Source organism: Bombyx mandarina, chromosome 04, assembly GCF_030267445.1.
Source record: "Bombyx mandarina strain Sakado chromosome 04, ASM3026744v2".
NCBI lineage: Eukaryota > Metazoa > Arthropoda > Insecta > Lepidoptera > Bombycidae > Bombyx > Bombyx mandarina.
The window spans coordinates 782,226-798,484 of NC_143211.1; the positions used below are offsets into that span (position 1 = coordinate 782,226).

Here is a 16,259-nt window from a genome sequence, read left to right on the forward strand (position 1 = left end):
GGTCTCCCCAAAATGTCCATTGGCCATATTCTATGCATACTAAGTAGGTACAGTGCCAGGCAATAAATATTGCACATCGACATTTAGAAAGAGACAGTCGCTTAATTATTTTTTTTGTTGTAGAGCGTTACCTGTATGCGACGAAACACCAACGATCGTGTATCTATGGAATTAGGTCGTCATGGCCTAAAAGATAAGACGTCCGGTGCATTCGTGTTGAGTGATGCACCGGTGTTCGAATCTCAGACGGGTACCAATTTTTCTAATGAAATACGTACTCAACAAATGTTCACGATTGACTTCCACGGTGAAGGAATAACATCGTGTAATAAAGATGAAACCCGCAAAATTATAATTTGCGTAATTACTGGTGGTAGGACCTGTGAGTCCGCGCGGGTGGGTACCACCACCCCGCCTATTTCTGCCGTGAAACAGTAATGCGTTTCGGTTTGAAGGGTGGGGCAGCCGTTGTAACTATACTTGAGACCTTAGAACTTATATCTAAAGGTGGGTGGCGCATTTACGTTGTGGATGTCTATGGGCTCCAGTAACCACTTAACACCAGGTGAGCTGTGAGCTCGTCCACCGATCTAAGCAATAAAAAAAAATAAAAAAAATAGGTAATGTGCGACAGATATCGCTCTACGACCTAAAAACTAACAGTCTCTTTCTCACGGTCAATGTGCAATATTTATCGCCGGGTACTGTACCACCTATACCTAAGTTTACCGATTCAGAGTTTGATCAAAAGCATCTAGACTCTTCAGTGTCAACATTTATTTTCTCCAGTAAAAGAATATTCGTTATTCAAATGCAACTAAAACTTCGAAATAAAGTTGGCAAGTGAGCGACTGGTGATCCCAGGTGGTATGTCCTGTAGACAAAAATAGGTCCGTTCAAATTTCGTAAAATCACTTGATTTATATTAATAAAATAAAAACATTTGGCAATAAAAACATTTATTTCACATCTCTTAAAACATAACTCCGAAGATGGGCACCGGCTCGTATCTCCGACTGTAATGTTCTGCAGTAAACCAAATCATCACAATCGTTCCAGCTCCCAGGTGTAGTACCAGAGATTAATTGTTTAGAGTTTTAAACTTAAATTCGCTGCAAAACATTATCATATAAAGGTTAATTGCCAATTTTAACAATAAAACTTAAATTCACTGAAACTGCAATGTGGCCGTTAACTTTGTTTTTTTTTCTAGCAACATTACTCTACATATAATATACTGTTATTACAATATGTATGTATATGATAGGAGCAATGAAGCCCAATAATTTGTTGGACATAAAATAAAATTTGCAAATGTTCAATAATACATGAGCTAGTCCTAATAACCTTAAAAAATATAAAGATGAACGCGAAATGGCAAAAAGTAGGAAGAAACCGACACGCCTACTGAGAAACTAAAATTAAATCTACCAAATTTTTATTTATTTCATCTGATGTTCTAGCTTCGCCTTTATCTTCAATCACAGATTGTTTTTATAGGTTTATACTGTATAAGATTAGCATGCAGCTTAAATGGGAAAATATCAACATGTTAATTGCAACTTCAGTACACTATAATTGCAAATATTTGGTGGTATAATTTGGTGGTTAAATGGTTAATAAAAACAGTATAATTATTTAATAGCTTGGGTTCTTATTTACCGAGCCAAATCTACAATTATTATATTATCGATTTAACACAAAAGGTTCATCTAAAATAAAAATAAAAAGAGGTTAACACCATTTTTAATGAACATTCACAAAATTTATTTACTATTCTACTAATTAAAAATACATATGAATTATTATTAATACTAAAAATATATGAAATGAAATATTATACGATGTATAATGTCACTGCTCTTTGGACGACGAGAAATCACAATGAAACAATAATAAAATATAAAATGGAATTTCGTAGACAAATATATCGTTGGTTTAACTCAATATGCACAAGATTGAAGAAGAATTAAATTTCCTGATAGTTTCCAGAGCTGTGGACAAATTTACAATGTAAAAATTATACTGAGAAGATATTTTTTTTACTTTCTAAATATGTCACAATCTGTATGTATTATATCAGTGAACCTGAAGATAAAATTGACTTTTAAAAATATTGAATTAAATCACCGATATAGTTTTTTTTTTTTTTTAATAATTAATAATCACATTATCCACATCAATGCACCTGTATCTATCCTCACAAAATAACTGTTTTATACTTATCAATCTACGAATGGCCCTTTTTTTTTCAAGCTGTTCTGATGCCGTATTTCTAAGTTTGACACCGATCATGACTGTGACGTTAGAAATGTATAGTTATATGTTCAAGTACATAAAGCACATATGACGTTTGGTAGCGAAGGCAGTCCCAAAGCAAGGCACGGCAGCCTCCGCAGCCGACTTCTCCAAACCACGTTCTAATTTGACATCTTCTAAAGGCATCGTGGTCAGTGCCAAACAAAAAAAAACGACCTTCGGCCATAGTTACATAAAATTCAAATAAAAATCTTTTTTCAAAGCTTAGTTGTATAGTACGAGATACAACGGCATTAAAGAAAAAAGAATAAAAATGTTTTTTTTTTTTTTAATTACAGATTCGGTACGTCGTGGTGTTACCAGCGTGCGACGTGTTGAGCAACTCTTTCATTCGAACCTAAAGGTATAAGGGTTTTGAGACGTACAACTAACTTGTACCATAATTTTAACTAAATTGCATTTCAATATCTCTAAAACTACATTCGTTTTTAAGTAGAAAAAGAAATTATAAATATATACAAAGTTTGCTGAAGTAAATGCGATGAAGTTGTCGGTTCCGAGTTTGTGTATGTCTGCTAATATAACTTTATATATTTATTGACTTTCACCTCCTGCCTCGTGTAGACTGGTGTTTACCTGAAACAGAATCACAATGAGAACTCCGTTGAATTCAGTAGGCTGTTGTTTTTTTTATAAGATTGAAAGATTAGTGGTGGCCCAGAGGCCTTTCCAGTTTCACCAGGACAGGTGGGCGAGCAAAGGCTCAGCCAGGAGGGGGGAGAGATTAGCTAACAGCTGCCCGAGCGCCTTTGAAGGAGACCTAACAACTCAAGAGCAGCGGACTGATGCATGGGTTAGGTTGCATGGTTACTGGGGTCCCTAAACGTTAATGTTAATGCTGAAGGCGTCTAATGCAAAGGTTATTGGATCTGATTGATCCGTAAGGATTAAAGAATTATTACTGTTTTACTTGTTAAATTTGAATCTCAAAATATGTTTTCATTAGGTATTGTCTTTTTATTTATTATTATTGTATTCCATCTTCGAGCCGATGAATTGCCAATGTTTTGTACACCATTATTGTCACATACATCAGGCCATAAATTAAATAGTTTTAGTTATTTTCAAAGTTAAATGTTTGTGATGTGGCAGTACTTTTTTAAATAAATAAAAATAAATAAATAAGGACTAGAGGCTGTTGATTCATCATCATAAAATACGAAGAGCATTGAGTATATGAGTAATATAATAGCATATATTGTAATAGTTACAAGGTACTCACGGGCGGCGCCTACATGGAGAGGTACCCGCTGGCGGCGGAGCGGCGGCGGGCGACCAGGTAGGCGACCAGCACGACCAGCACGAGCCCGCCCAGCGCGCAGCCCACGGCTATGGGCACGGCGTCCGGCACGTCGGCGCCGCCGCACTGGCGAGCTGACACGTCACACAATTATAAATAAATAATAAAATAAAATGGCTGTATTTCCTTATCCTTAACTTTCATTTCAAATGTGATATTTATTTGTTAATGTTTAGTTAGTTATTAATGCTTATTGTCTAAATGTTAGTAAGAGTTAGTTTTTGTTATTGGATATGGACCCCTCCTCGGGTGAAGGCCTCCTCCAGTCCTTTCCACTGGTCTCTGTCCTTGCCGATAGTTTGCCATTCCTTTCCTATTATTTCGGTTATGTCGTCAGCACATTGTCTTTTCGGTCTCCTAACCTTCTTTTGCCAATTGCCACACGTCAGACGGTTATACAATATATATAAATGAATTGCTGTTCGTTAGTCTCGCTAAAACTCGAGAACGGCTGGACCGATTTGGCTAATTTTGGTCTTGAATTATTCGTGGAAGTCCAGAGAAGGTTTAAAAAGTAGATAAATATGAAAATGCTCGGAATTAAATAAAAATAACAATTTCCTTTGATGTGTCCCCCGTCGGACGGATTCCTTTTGTTTGTTTTAAGTTTATTTTACACAAATGTTTAGGTCTTTTATTTATCGATTGATGCACTACGAAGTCTGCCGGGTCAGCTAGTACGAAATAAGTACCGAGCTTCTGTATAACGGTTTTCCTTCCTTACTATTAAATCTATTCTATATATCTCTCGAGATTGCTGAAGTTCAACGAAATCGGTGGACGAGATTTAAATCGCAGCCTGCTGCTAAGTAAGGCAACTTAAAAACCCTTATTGAAGGAATTTATCTGGTGGTAGGACGTCCGCACATGTAGGTACCACCGCCCTGGTTGTTTGCCGTGAAGCAGTAATGCGTTTCGGTTTGAAGGGCAGGGCAGTAGTTGTACTGTTAAAACTAATGCCCGTATCTTTAGACGTTTTGTAAAATAGTCCTCCACTCTTAACTCATCCGATGGTGCTCGAGCATTCCTCCCAAACTTACTCGATTTTGGTATTTTTAGTCGACCATTACAATATTCCTCAACTGTCCTCGAGTGAGGTAGAGAGGTGTTATTGCGTCACCACAACAACATCAGTTTGAGGAAAATTTGATCAAGCTAGCATCAAACCCATAGAGTTCTGTAGTCTATGGTCATAGTTTAATGTCAAAGTCAAGCTGCCGTTGTCTGTTTGACACTAGATGAACTTGTTTGATGTTTTGGTTGCTGAGTTATTCGTAAATATGTGTACGTGCGGTAAATCTGAAAGTGTATTATTTATTTTCTAACCTATTATTATTTTAGATTTCGGATCCGGCTTTGTATTTTTATTCGCCACTTTTGTGTGATTTTGATTACATCGTCTTGTTGAAGTGCTTTTCCACAACCACCAGTTTATTATTATATAAATAAAACTTATAATCGCATTGACTTTATTTATCAGGTAGTAAGCAAAATATGACTCTTATGTAGGTAAATAAAATAAAGAGTTTCAAATGTCTAACCACGAGTCTAAACAAGAGTCTAACCTCGAACTATTTACTTTATTAATAAAAATTATCAAAATTAAATTATCAAAATATGCGCGAATCATGCACAGATCCAGGTCATTGCACAACAATATCATATATTTCCATTTGCGGTCCACATACTATTTGGACTTTGATAGAAAACCAGCCTTGAGGAACGTTCAAGGTACGTCGCGACGTACCTTGACTTGACAGTTCGCTTACTTCACTCCGGTTAGGAAAATTTTCCAAGGACGTTTGAGTGGAGTTTATTTTTACGACTAAGCATACCAAAACGCGCGTTGGAGGTTGAGTCGAGTCGAGTTATGCTCGTGTGAACGACTAAAGATACGGGTGTGAGACTTTAAAACTTATATGGCAAGGTGGGTAGCGGCATTCACGTCATAGATGTCTATGGGCTTCAGTAACCACTTAACATCAGGTGGACTGTGAGCTCGTCCACCCATCTAAGCAATAAAAAATAGCTGGCGATGTAAAAGTTCGTTGTTTATAATGCATCATGTTAATTAAAACATTTCATACGTTATCAAATTTAAAAGTTATTTTTAGGACATTTCGTAATTGAAAATATTTGTAGGAATTTGTAAGTTCCAGACTGTTTTCATTTTGTCATCTTATTTGTATGTATTTTTAACAAAAACGTTTTGATAAAAGCTGCTAATGTACTAATATAAAAAACAAATAACAAAATAAATGAAATAAAAACCTTACTTTTAAAAATAAATTAAAAATACAAAGCTGAACTAAATAAATATAAACAGCGACGTTCAACAAAAATATTTTGATGTGTTTTTTTGTTTTTAATCCTTATGAAATAATATATTATTACAATATTAAGAAGAATATTTAATCTGCAACATTCGGCGCACGCGCAGAGCGATAACATTGTCATTAACGCGATATTATTCATTACTGGCACACATTAAACATATTTCATTTAATAGTTTGATAAACATTGAAACATATATATATATATATATTCTACATTTGATATTTTAATGGACGAGCTAGCGGCCCTGTGCGTACACAAATCGAGGTCACACGGGTGGGTTTCGTTTCATCGAATTTCAATTTCAAGAAAATATCCTGATGTCAGGACGAACTGACAGCCCGCGCAGACGTCAGTCTCAGCAGTGGCTCTTGGGACTCCTTTGCCTCTAATCTATACATTTTTACCTGGTGGTAGGACCTCTTGTGAGTCCGCGCGGGTGGGTACCACCGCCCTGCCTATTTCTGCCGTAAAGCAGTAATGCGTTTCGGTTTGAAGGGTGGGGCAGCCGTTGTAACTATACTTGAGACCTTAGAACTTGTATCTCAAGGTGGGTGGCGCATTTACGTTGTGGATGTCTATGGGCTCCAGTAACCACTTAACACCTGGTGGGCTGTGAGCTCATCCACCCATCTAAGCAATAAAAAAAAAATAAAAAAATTGGTGTCTGTTTGTAATATTGAAATAGCCGCTTTTTACTACATGCATGTGAATATATATACATACGGTACATACACCAAAATAACATTTTTTTCAATTTTTGTCTGTCTGTCTGTCTGTTTGTTCCGGCTAATCTCTGGAACGGTTGGACCGATTTTGACGGGACTTTCACTGATAGGTGGCTGATGATATACGGAGTAACTTAGGCTACTTTTTTAAGACTAGCTTCGCCCCGCGGCGTCACCTGCGGTACGACAATAGCCGCGGGTAGCATCGCGGGACTCAGCTAGTTTACGATAAAAACATTAACACACAGACACAATTGACACAGACTCCAACACCGTATACTCCGAGTTACTCACCGGCACTGAATCCTGTTCCGGGCGCAGTCCTGTAGGCCTCTTCCTGCAGCCGGGTGAGGGTCATGGAGGCGGCAGTCAGGCTGTCGGAGCTCATGTTGAAGCGGGTCGCGACCTCACACCGGTATGAGGTCGCCACCGGGGTCATCCATTCGTTGCCGTGGTAAAGCTCAAGGGAATTTGCTTTAGCTGTGAATGTAGAGATCTAGATTGACTAGACAGCTCTATATTTAAATAAAAGTCACCAAACAAAAACATCATCCGATGAAGATATCAGTTGAAGTCGTTTATAATAAATTCATTAAAATTATCAGCCTCCAAAAAAGTTATTCCATTATGTTAACTTTACAAGAGAGGAATTAAAAGTAAAAAAGAAAAAACCACAACAAATAACAAAAAAAACTTCTTCAGCTATTTGATGGGGTAAACATAATTGAAGTTCAATTAAAAATATTGAATGTTTATGCTAATGCCAAATAAAACTGACCTTTAATTACAAAGATAAATGTCGCTTAAACTTCTTCATATATTTATGTATAGATAGCATAATATCATTAGGGGAAATATATAACTTTTTTATCATTGAAGGATCACTGGTGGCCCGAAGGCCTTTCCATTTTCACCAGGACCGGTGGGCAAGCAAAGACTCAGCCAGGAGGGGGTATATATAACACATGTCCTTCTTGAAACGAGCCTTTTGGAGAGTACTCAACGGTAGGCAGCGGCTTGGCTCTGCCCCTGGCATTGCTGAAGTCCATGGGCGACGGAAAAAAAATTATATGCAGCGGAGACTAAATATTTTTCGTTTCATACTCACAAGCATTTACAAACAGCTCTGGGCTGAAGGACACATTGAGACTCTTGAGGTAGTAATTGTTCGTCGTTTTGTTCTTGTGGTAATAAATTGTCATGTTATTGGCAATGGTGGTGTTGGGCGCCAACCAGCTGATCTCGAGCCATTGGTCGCCTGCACAGGAGCCATTCACCACAGAAGCGTTACTCGGTACGTTGAAGACGACGTGAGCGAAGGATGACACTGGAAACAGCGGTTAAATTTTAGAAGTCGTCGTTGTCGTGGCCTAAGGGATAAGACGTCCGGTGTATTCGTGTCGAGTGATGCAACGGTGTTCGAATCCCGCAGGCGGGTACCAATTATTCTATAGAAACACGTACTTAACAAATGGTCTCGATTGACATCCGCGGCGAAGGAATAACATCGTGTAATAAAAATCAAACCCGCAAAATTATAATTTGCGTGCGTTGCACTTAACACCAGGTGAGCTGTGAGCTCGGCCATCCATATCTATACATATAAATAAAATTGGAGTGTCTTTTTGTAATATTGAAATAACCACTATTCACTTACATGCATATGAATACATACAGTACATACACCAAAATAACATTTTTTACAATTTTTGTCTATCTGGCCGGCCGGACCGATTTTGACGACTTTCTCTTCTATCTCCGACTTTTCTTCCTATGCTGATAGCCTTGAAAGGCTATTTCAGCTTCGCCCTAACATGTAGGTGAGCTCACGGGGCTCAAACCGGAGTGATGCTAACACTGGCAAGAGCAGTGCTTCGCAGAATCTACCACCGGATCGGAAACGCGACCCACTGAGAAGATCAGTCGAGAAACTCAGTAGGCTGTGTCTGTAGGTTAATTCGTCGCAAGCGATGGGTTCGACGGGGACGGTGACCGGGGCTGATTTCACAATCCACCTGGTGTTAAGCAGCACGGTTATGACAAGGGATCCCATATTTTAAAGTTGACTCCTATTACAAAAACGTGCTAATTCAATCATCAAGCTGTCCTTCGCCACGTTTTTTTAACTAACTACTTACTGACTAGCATTTGATTCGGAGAACACGAAGGAGCGACTAAACACCGGTCAGAGACATACCTACATTCCTATCACTTTGAAAAAGAATACATCTTGATAAATTATTACAATTTGATAATACAAATTAAATTGACAACGGAAATTTTATTTTTTATCGGCCTGTCCTTTGTCGAACAGTTGAGGACTTTACATAATTAACAATTCTATTGTAGATTCATTATAACGAAATGTATAATAAACTTGGTTGACAATGCGATAATGTACTTTTATTACAATTTGAATATGCTGCTACGTATGTTTGTGGTTAAATCCAAACATTTCTTTTTTTACGTATTTAGTTGTTTGTAAACAAGTTTCATTGGATTCTTGTCATTTGTCAAAGTGAGTGGTCGCGTTTCTTTTTAACCGACTTCAAAAAGGGAGGAGGTTCTCAATTCGACAGTATGTTTTGTTTTTTGTATTCCCCCTCATGACTTTTGACTAGGTGAATCGATTTAAATGATTTTTTTTAAATTAGAAAGCTGACGCTTCCCGTTTGGTCCCAATTTAGTCCAGTTCTGATAATGGTACCTATCCATGAGAAAACCATATAAGTCTTAAATTTGCATTAAGTACGTGCGCGACAAATAGATGAAAAACTCAATATCACGCCAAGCGGTTTCGATGATTATTGTTTTTAGTGTATATTAATTTGTTTTGGAATATCTTTTTTGTTTCTATTTGAAGTCGGTTTTTGTTAAAGCATGTCTATTTACAATTATTGTTCGTTCGTGTTCTACGTGCAATCACAACGTTTATTTAATTAGGTTAATAGCTTGCTAAAATTGATGTTCGCACTTTAGCAATGGTTTCCGTACCATCATCGCGCATTTATTCTTCTATCTATGGAATGAGCTCCCCTCCACGGTGTTTCCCGAGCGCTATGACATGTCCTTCTTCAAAAGAGGCTTGTGGTGAGTATTAAGCGGTAGGCAGCGGCTTGGCTCTGTCCCTGGCATTGCCGAAGTCCATGGGCGACGGTAACCACCCACCCTCAGGTCGGCCGTATGCTCGTCTGCCTACAAGGGCAATAATTAACAAGCTTTTTCCCGATCTAGTGCCAGGATCTGCTTTCCTAATTAAACTCCTCCACTTCCAGTTCTTAAATTTACTCTATTAAAAATAATTAATGTTTATCTTCATTTAACATATCGGTTTATTCACTTGTAACGTGAAACTAAATTAATTAAATGAATAACATATTGAATTTCTTAATGATAATCATGCACGATGAAAACGTGGCTACCTTAATCATTCAATTGGTTTCAATCAAAACGCTGCTTACAAAGCTCCAAACTGATTTTCCTCAAACAAAACTTATTAACATTTCGGGTTTAAAACACGAAGCGATTGTAAAGTTTATCGACATTATAAAAACAAAGGCTCACTGTGACTCGTATAGCGAATATAATACATACACTTACTTACTGAATGAGTCATTATAAAACAAAACACATTTTTGTTACCCAAAATTAGTTATTACTATTATTAATTCAGACATCAGTTTATCGTTTCCTAAACGCTGAGTCGAGAATAACAATAAAAACATAGGCATGCTGCTCATTATCATCAAGTAACACAGGGAAAACCTATCAGCCCGCTTATACGCCCCCTTGGATCATCATAATGTGCGTCCATATGAAATTTTACACCTAACCTCTTTATACGGCAATCTTAACTCGAGACACAAATAATTCTACGTCATCAAATTGACTCGTATTTCGCGAACAATACAAGAGTTTGCAATATGAATTTCTCACGTATTTATTGTCAATATGACGATATTTCAAGTGCAAAGTGAGCTACAATAGTATGCGCGTGTGTGTGAAGTCGTTACTTGTTGTAAGATTTAGCACAGGAGTTCACGCTTTGCGGCTGTGAGTTGGTTGCGAGTCTCAGAGACATACAGCCGGTACCTTTTTTTTTAATGACCAGGCTTAGTGGTATGGTATGGCATCCAGGAACTAGTACACAGCCGAGTGCCTAATTGTAACAGTGGCACCTGCGGATGAATGGATTTAGACATTGGAGGATCATAAACATATTTTCAAAGTACCCTCATTTCGACAACACGCCACTAAAAGACTGTGTGATTTAAATACAAATTACATTCACGTTGTGCTGATTGTGCTCCCGTTACTTATTCATATCTGGTAGCTCATCTGAATAAAAATTTAATATAACATATTATTATTATGTATGTATACCAAGACCACATAATGAGCTAGGATAAGTTTATATCCGATTAATGAACCCGTCCGGATATAAATCAAAGCGGTTATATGCTACCCGGCCTCGTCTAACCACTCCTACTTCCACATCATCTGTCCATAGTAGCAATATGAGACTTACTACAGAAAGTTAGTCTACCCGAGTCAATTCAGCGACCCTGCTTTTTTTTACCACGAACAAGACATACTACGGTTTTTCATTGAGCAACCCAGACTTATTGAAGTTGTTGAACTTTAAATGCCGCTACCCCCTTGAGACCTGAGTTTTAAGTCTCAGTTCTACAGTACAACGGCTGCCCCACCCAATCAAACCGGGACTTGTTACTGCTTCACGGTAGGAATGAGCAGGATGGTGTTACCTCCCCTCCTGGCTGAGCCCTTGCTCGCCCACCTGCCCTGGTAAAACTGGATAGGCCTTCGGGCCACCAGTAATCTCTCAAACGTAAAAAAGGTACCTACCCGTGCAGGCTCACTAGACGTCCTACCGTCAGTAACTACGACACTTATAATTTTTGGGCAGTTTTGTTTTTTATTACACATGTTATTCCTTCATCGTGGAAGTCATAAACTTATATATTTTATATTGAGGCAGTTGAGACTATAATCATATGCCGCAAGGTGCGGAGCAGTTTTCAAAATGTATGTCTATAGTAGAGTTATTTACCCGGTTCACATTACCTCCTAATGGGTCTTAAGCGCCACTTAGATGGGTGGACGAGCTCACAGCCAACCTGATGTTAAGTGGTTACTGGAGCCCATAGACATCCACAATGTAAACGCGCCACCCACCTTGAGATATAAGTTCTAAGGTCTCAAGTTTAGTTACAACGGCTGCCCCACCCTTCAAACCGAAACGCATTACTGCTTCACGGCAGAAATAGGCAGGGTGGTGGTACCCACCCGCGCGGACTCACAAGAGGTCCTACCACCAGTAAACCTGTACCACCTGCAGCTAAACAATTTTGGTATTTTATCTCGTATTACAGTTTTAGATCTTTGATTTAATTCTCTCACAATCTGTTTCGACGTTGTATAGTGAATTTAATATTATACTAATATTAATTACTGCGAATCTTACATATCCAAGAAACGCTTACTCGGTAATCAGACGAATGGAAACCTTACTTATTGCGTAACTCATCGCAATTGCAAAATCAGACCGTAAATACCTAAGTGATGAAAACGGTTGAAATTTTTGTCGTCAAGACTTGCGGAACAAAGCCTCATTGTCAAGTATCAGCAGTGTTGGATTACCGAGCCGATCTCAGTACTAGGAACTCGTATTATCGCTAACGATTAGCCACAAATGACATCACGCGCTGCAATTGGTGTTGCGCTTAACGTGTAAGATACGTATTAACTATTTAGTTATTTTCATATTAAAAGGTTACTTTTTTGGATGTTGGAGGGATCTCAATATTGGTCGAAAATAATAAACTGATTGTTATTGTCATCTGTTTTTCATATGTGTGCAAATTTTCATGTTAATCAAGCGTCTTGGAGCTGAGGAAAATTGCGTGAAATTCCATTACAACTCTCTATAGGTAGATACCATCAGGCTATGATTAGCCTTTTGATTATTCAAATCAATTAACAGCATAATCACCATGGTTCCTTAATAGAATATTTGCTAAGGCTCTAAAGTCGGGGCAGAGGGCTTCAATAGTACTTGACCATCACACCAATCTTGGCCTTAAATGCTTTTGTTTAGGCCAGGTTAGCTTGATTGTCTTCACCATCAAGCTAATACAAGCTTGTTTTAGCGAATTGGCACACATGACGAGAGCAACAAATCACTTATCTACAGATGCATAGATTTGATTAAGTTATTTTATGTTATGTTCCTAATTAGAGAAAATAATGTCCAAAGAAGATTTATTGAAGAATTTTATCAATTTAGTTAGCTCCTTTACACTTATTATTAGTTCTCGGCATGTTTTCTTACTGGTGACGGCTTGCCTATTCTGTAATATAAAGGCTGTCCGATTCTCGATAACAGTTCCCAATAGGAGACTTGAGGCAAATGTTTAAACACATTTATTTAAATTAAAAACATTTGTTACTATTACAACTTTCATAATAAACAAAACTTGTTTTAAAAATAATAATAAAAATAGACGTCGTTTTAAATTTACACAAGTGTTCATTAAATAATTCAGAACATAGGTGCATTATTCACATTAAAGTACAGTCATTGAACACAAACGTTAAGGTCACAAATAATGATAAACTGGGTAGGGAGATAATAATTATGGTAGTTAGGGGGCGTAGTCTTCAATTTTATCTATATCTATCATAATCTATAAATAATGTGGGGAGTCTGGACATAAATTGATTATTCACATATTCTTGAGTCACTATTAAATAATATCTAATAGGAGTATGGAAAAAATCTACCAGTTTATTTTTTAAATTTCTTTATAATTTATGGTTAATTAATTTATTATTTATTATGAATAATAGATAATAGATAATTTCTTTTCAGATTAGGGTTTATGTTAGGATTTAAAGTGAATTTAGCAACTTTTTATACAGATTTGACGTTGTACACTGTGAAAACTAACCATTACTATTATTAAAAAGTCAACCTTTTTTACTTAATAGTTATCAGTTTTTATACGGATACTCTGTTGTTGATTTTCTTATCTATTGGTTTAATACGGTGTTTGGTAGACTTGCTTTACTGTTATTCATTATGGCTTCTGTAGATCAGACAATACAATGACTGCCTTATATAACATCCCATAGTTGAGCACACTCCATCTATTACCTCATTTATATAAAAATTACACTTACCATTGTCAACTTTGGTATATGTCACATTGAATTGAGCTGCAAACTTAAGAACAATGCAGGTTATGTTGGTCTCTGAATCTGTATATGTCCAGTTTCCTTGGTCTGGTGAGGGAAGAGGACCGGGGGCCGGAGTGGGTGCTGGTGTTGGAGATGGTTTAGGAGTTGTGGTTGTACTAGTTGTACTAGTTGTATTAGGAGATACTGTAGTGGTGGTTGTGGAAGGTGTGGTAGTGGAGGTTGTGGATGTGGAAGATGTAGTAGTAGAGGTTGTGGATGTAGTGGTGCTGCTGGTAGTTGTGTCAGGCTTGGGGGTTGTCTCTGTAGTGATTGCCTCTGTTGTCATTTTATCTTCTAATGATGTTGGTTTCATAGATGTAGGTACATCAATGAGTTCTGTAGCTAGGCCACCAGCAGATAAATGACCTGTGAGAGAATAACTTTCTTAATGTTTGTTTATCAAGATAATGTTACACACAATCATTACTACTATGAACTCGACTATCAACCTATGGTAAATAACAAAAAAAAATTTCTTAATTTAACCAGTGAGTTCATATCAATAAATAGTCGCACAGCAATAGAGTGGGTCACAGTAATTCAGAAAAATCACAACATTAATGGGGCGCCTATCTCAAATCCTAAGGCAGAATACTCAATGGATATTGGAAAATAGTTGTGAACCCTTTAAGCAGGAGCTCATGGCTGCTTTGCATGCAGAAATGAGCCAAACAGTACAACCTACTTGCGTAGGGTTAAAATATACCCTCTTACAAGGGTAATTGTGCAAGTTTATAAATTTCCTATCTTTCCCCCAAATTAAAAAGTCGATCATAGAAACAAGTAGTCATTTTTGTAGTTGGTTGTCCTAAAGAATTACACTTTATGAAGCTGCATCAATTTTAACTTCTAAAAATAAATAAAATCCCCTACAAGGACATCCCTGGGCTCTCATAAACATCTATCTTAGTGCTATTTATGTCTTCAAATAAATGATTTATCATCGCCTTCTAACATTTACTGTTATGTAGGTATGACAAGAATCTAGAAACCTCGACAAATGTAAACTCTGTGATCTTTTAATACTTTTATTGCGCAAAAAGCATTCAATCATGTTAACAAAGCGAACGAACGGTTACTCCCAGTTCATTCGAATGTACATAACGCGATAAAAACTAACAATGACGGACATTAAGAAACGAAAAAACTGTAATACGACTTACCCGCTCTACAACAGCTGAACAGCACAACGATTGTGTATAAATATCTAAAATGCAGCATTTCGATTTTTTTAGGAAATACAAGTGCCGTCACAAACAATAAAAACTGAACTATTAAATTATTTAAATAACTCTCCAGACGATAATCAGATCACAATGCAATGCGAAATGAAAATGAAATATCCATGGACGATTAACTGACACTAAGGAAAAAGTAATTTCAAATAGGGATGTCCAAGAGAAATCGATTTTAAAATTTAAATCGATAATAAATAACCATAAAGAATATATCCATAATCATTTCGTCTGCGTCAATTATTTGTAATTCATCGAATGCACCACAACAAAAATAATAAAATCATAAGCTTGAGATGGCTGCTTAAATTCAGTCCTCCTTACCAAAGCTCAATAAGTATAAATTTGGAAATGATTTGGATTTATTGAAATACAACCAAGAGTGAACTTATGCGAAATTTAGTAGTTATTTAGTTAATTGTAATTGTATCATTACGTGAATTTACGTCGGTCGTGATTAATTATTTCTAATGTGATGAAATTTAATAACTTGAGGTTTTTTTCATTTCCAGATATATAAAGGCTCAAGCAAATCGTCTAAAAGATCAATTTTTGCTTCATTGATCTTTTCGACATCAATAATCAAAAAATCAATTCACGAATTTGAGAATTTTTTTTTCACTTCACTTCAGCTTGCTTGAAAGACATTTTTTGGGAAGAGTCGTCATCCCTAATTTCAAGTTCATATTATTATTATTATCATTGGTGATAGTAACTCTACATCTATGAAGTAGAAACCAATTTTAGGGGAAGTCCACTACAAAACAGTTTTACGCATTAAATAGTATTGCCAAGATTTTAGTAGATAATAAATATAGAAGAAAATTAATATACGACAAAACATACATGTGTGTTTCGAGAAAATATATTTGAAATATATTTCGGGGGCTATGAGTTACTTTTGTAATATTGCGGTCAATGGTAGGTATATAATCTCATTCAATTTTCTACTAAATGTTTATGATATATCTTCATAATTATTATTACCATTGATAAACTTACCACATAAATTAGAGATAAGCAACTCAAGCACTCAACAAAAATGCTTACGGACGTCGGTCACTAGATGGCTTCGCTTCCATT

At 36.8% G+C, this 16,259-nt stretch overlaps 1 protein-coding gene across 1 annotated transcript; it reads right to left on the minus strand.

Annotated features, from left to right (window-relative positions):
* Window positions 1-942: 942 nt before the first annotated feature.
* Window positions 943-15,286, minus strand: LOC114239284 (lysosome-associated membrane glycoprotein 1). The gene is made up of 6 exons (XM_028169424.2): window positions 15,105-15,286; window positions 13,885-14,307; window positions 7,790-8,008; window positions 6,976-7,161; window positions 3,542-3,693; window positions 943-2,895 (listed from the first exon to the last, which is right to left on the minus strand). Exons 1-5 carry the CDS (start codon window positions 15,160-15,162, stop codon window positions 3,551-3,553), a joined length of 1,029 nt encoding a protein of 342 aa, XP_028025225.2. The 5' UTR covers window positions 15,163-15,286; the 3' UTR covers window positions 943-2,895; window positions 3,542-3,550.
* Window positions 15,287-16,259: the final 973 nt, after the last annotated feature.

What these genes read in the sequence shown, in the direction of transcription:
- LOC114239284 (XM_028169424.2), bottom strand. Translation starts at nt 15,162, where the DNA reads ATGCTGCATTTTAGATATTTATACACAATCGTTGTGCTGTTCAGCTGT. An exon ending in AGAGCTGTTTGTAAATGCTT is followed by an intron (nt 7,162 to 7,789) that starts GTGAGTATGAAA and finishes CTACATTCACAG; the next exon opens with CTAAAGCAAATTCCCTTGAG. An exon ending in CGGAACAGGATTCAGTGCCG is followed by an intron (nt 3,694 to 6,975) that starts GTGAGTAACTCG and finishes GTGACGTGTCAG; the next exon opens with CTCGCCAGTGCGGCGGCGCC.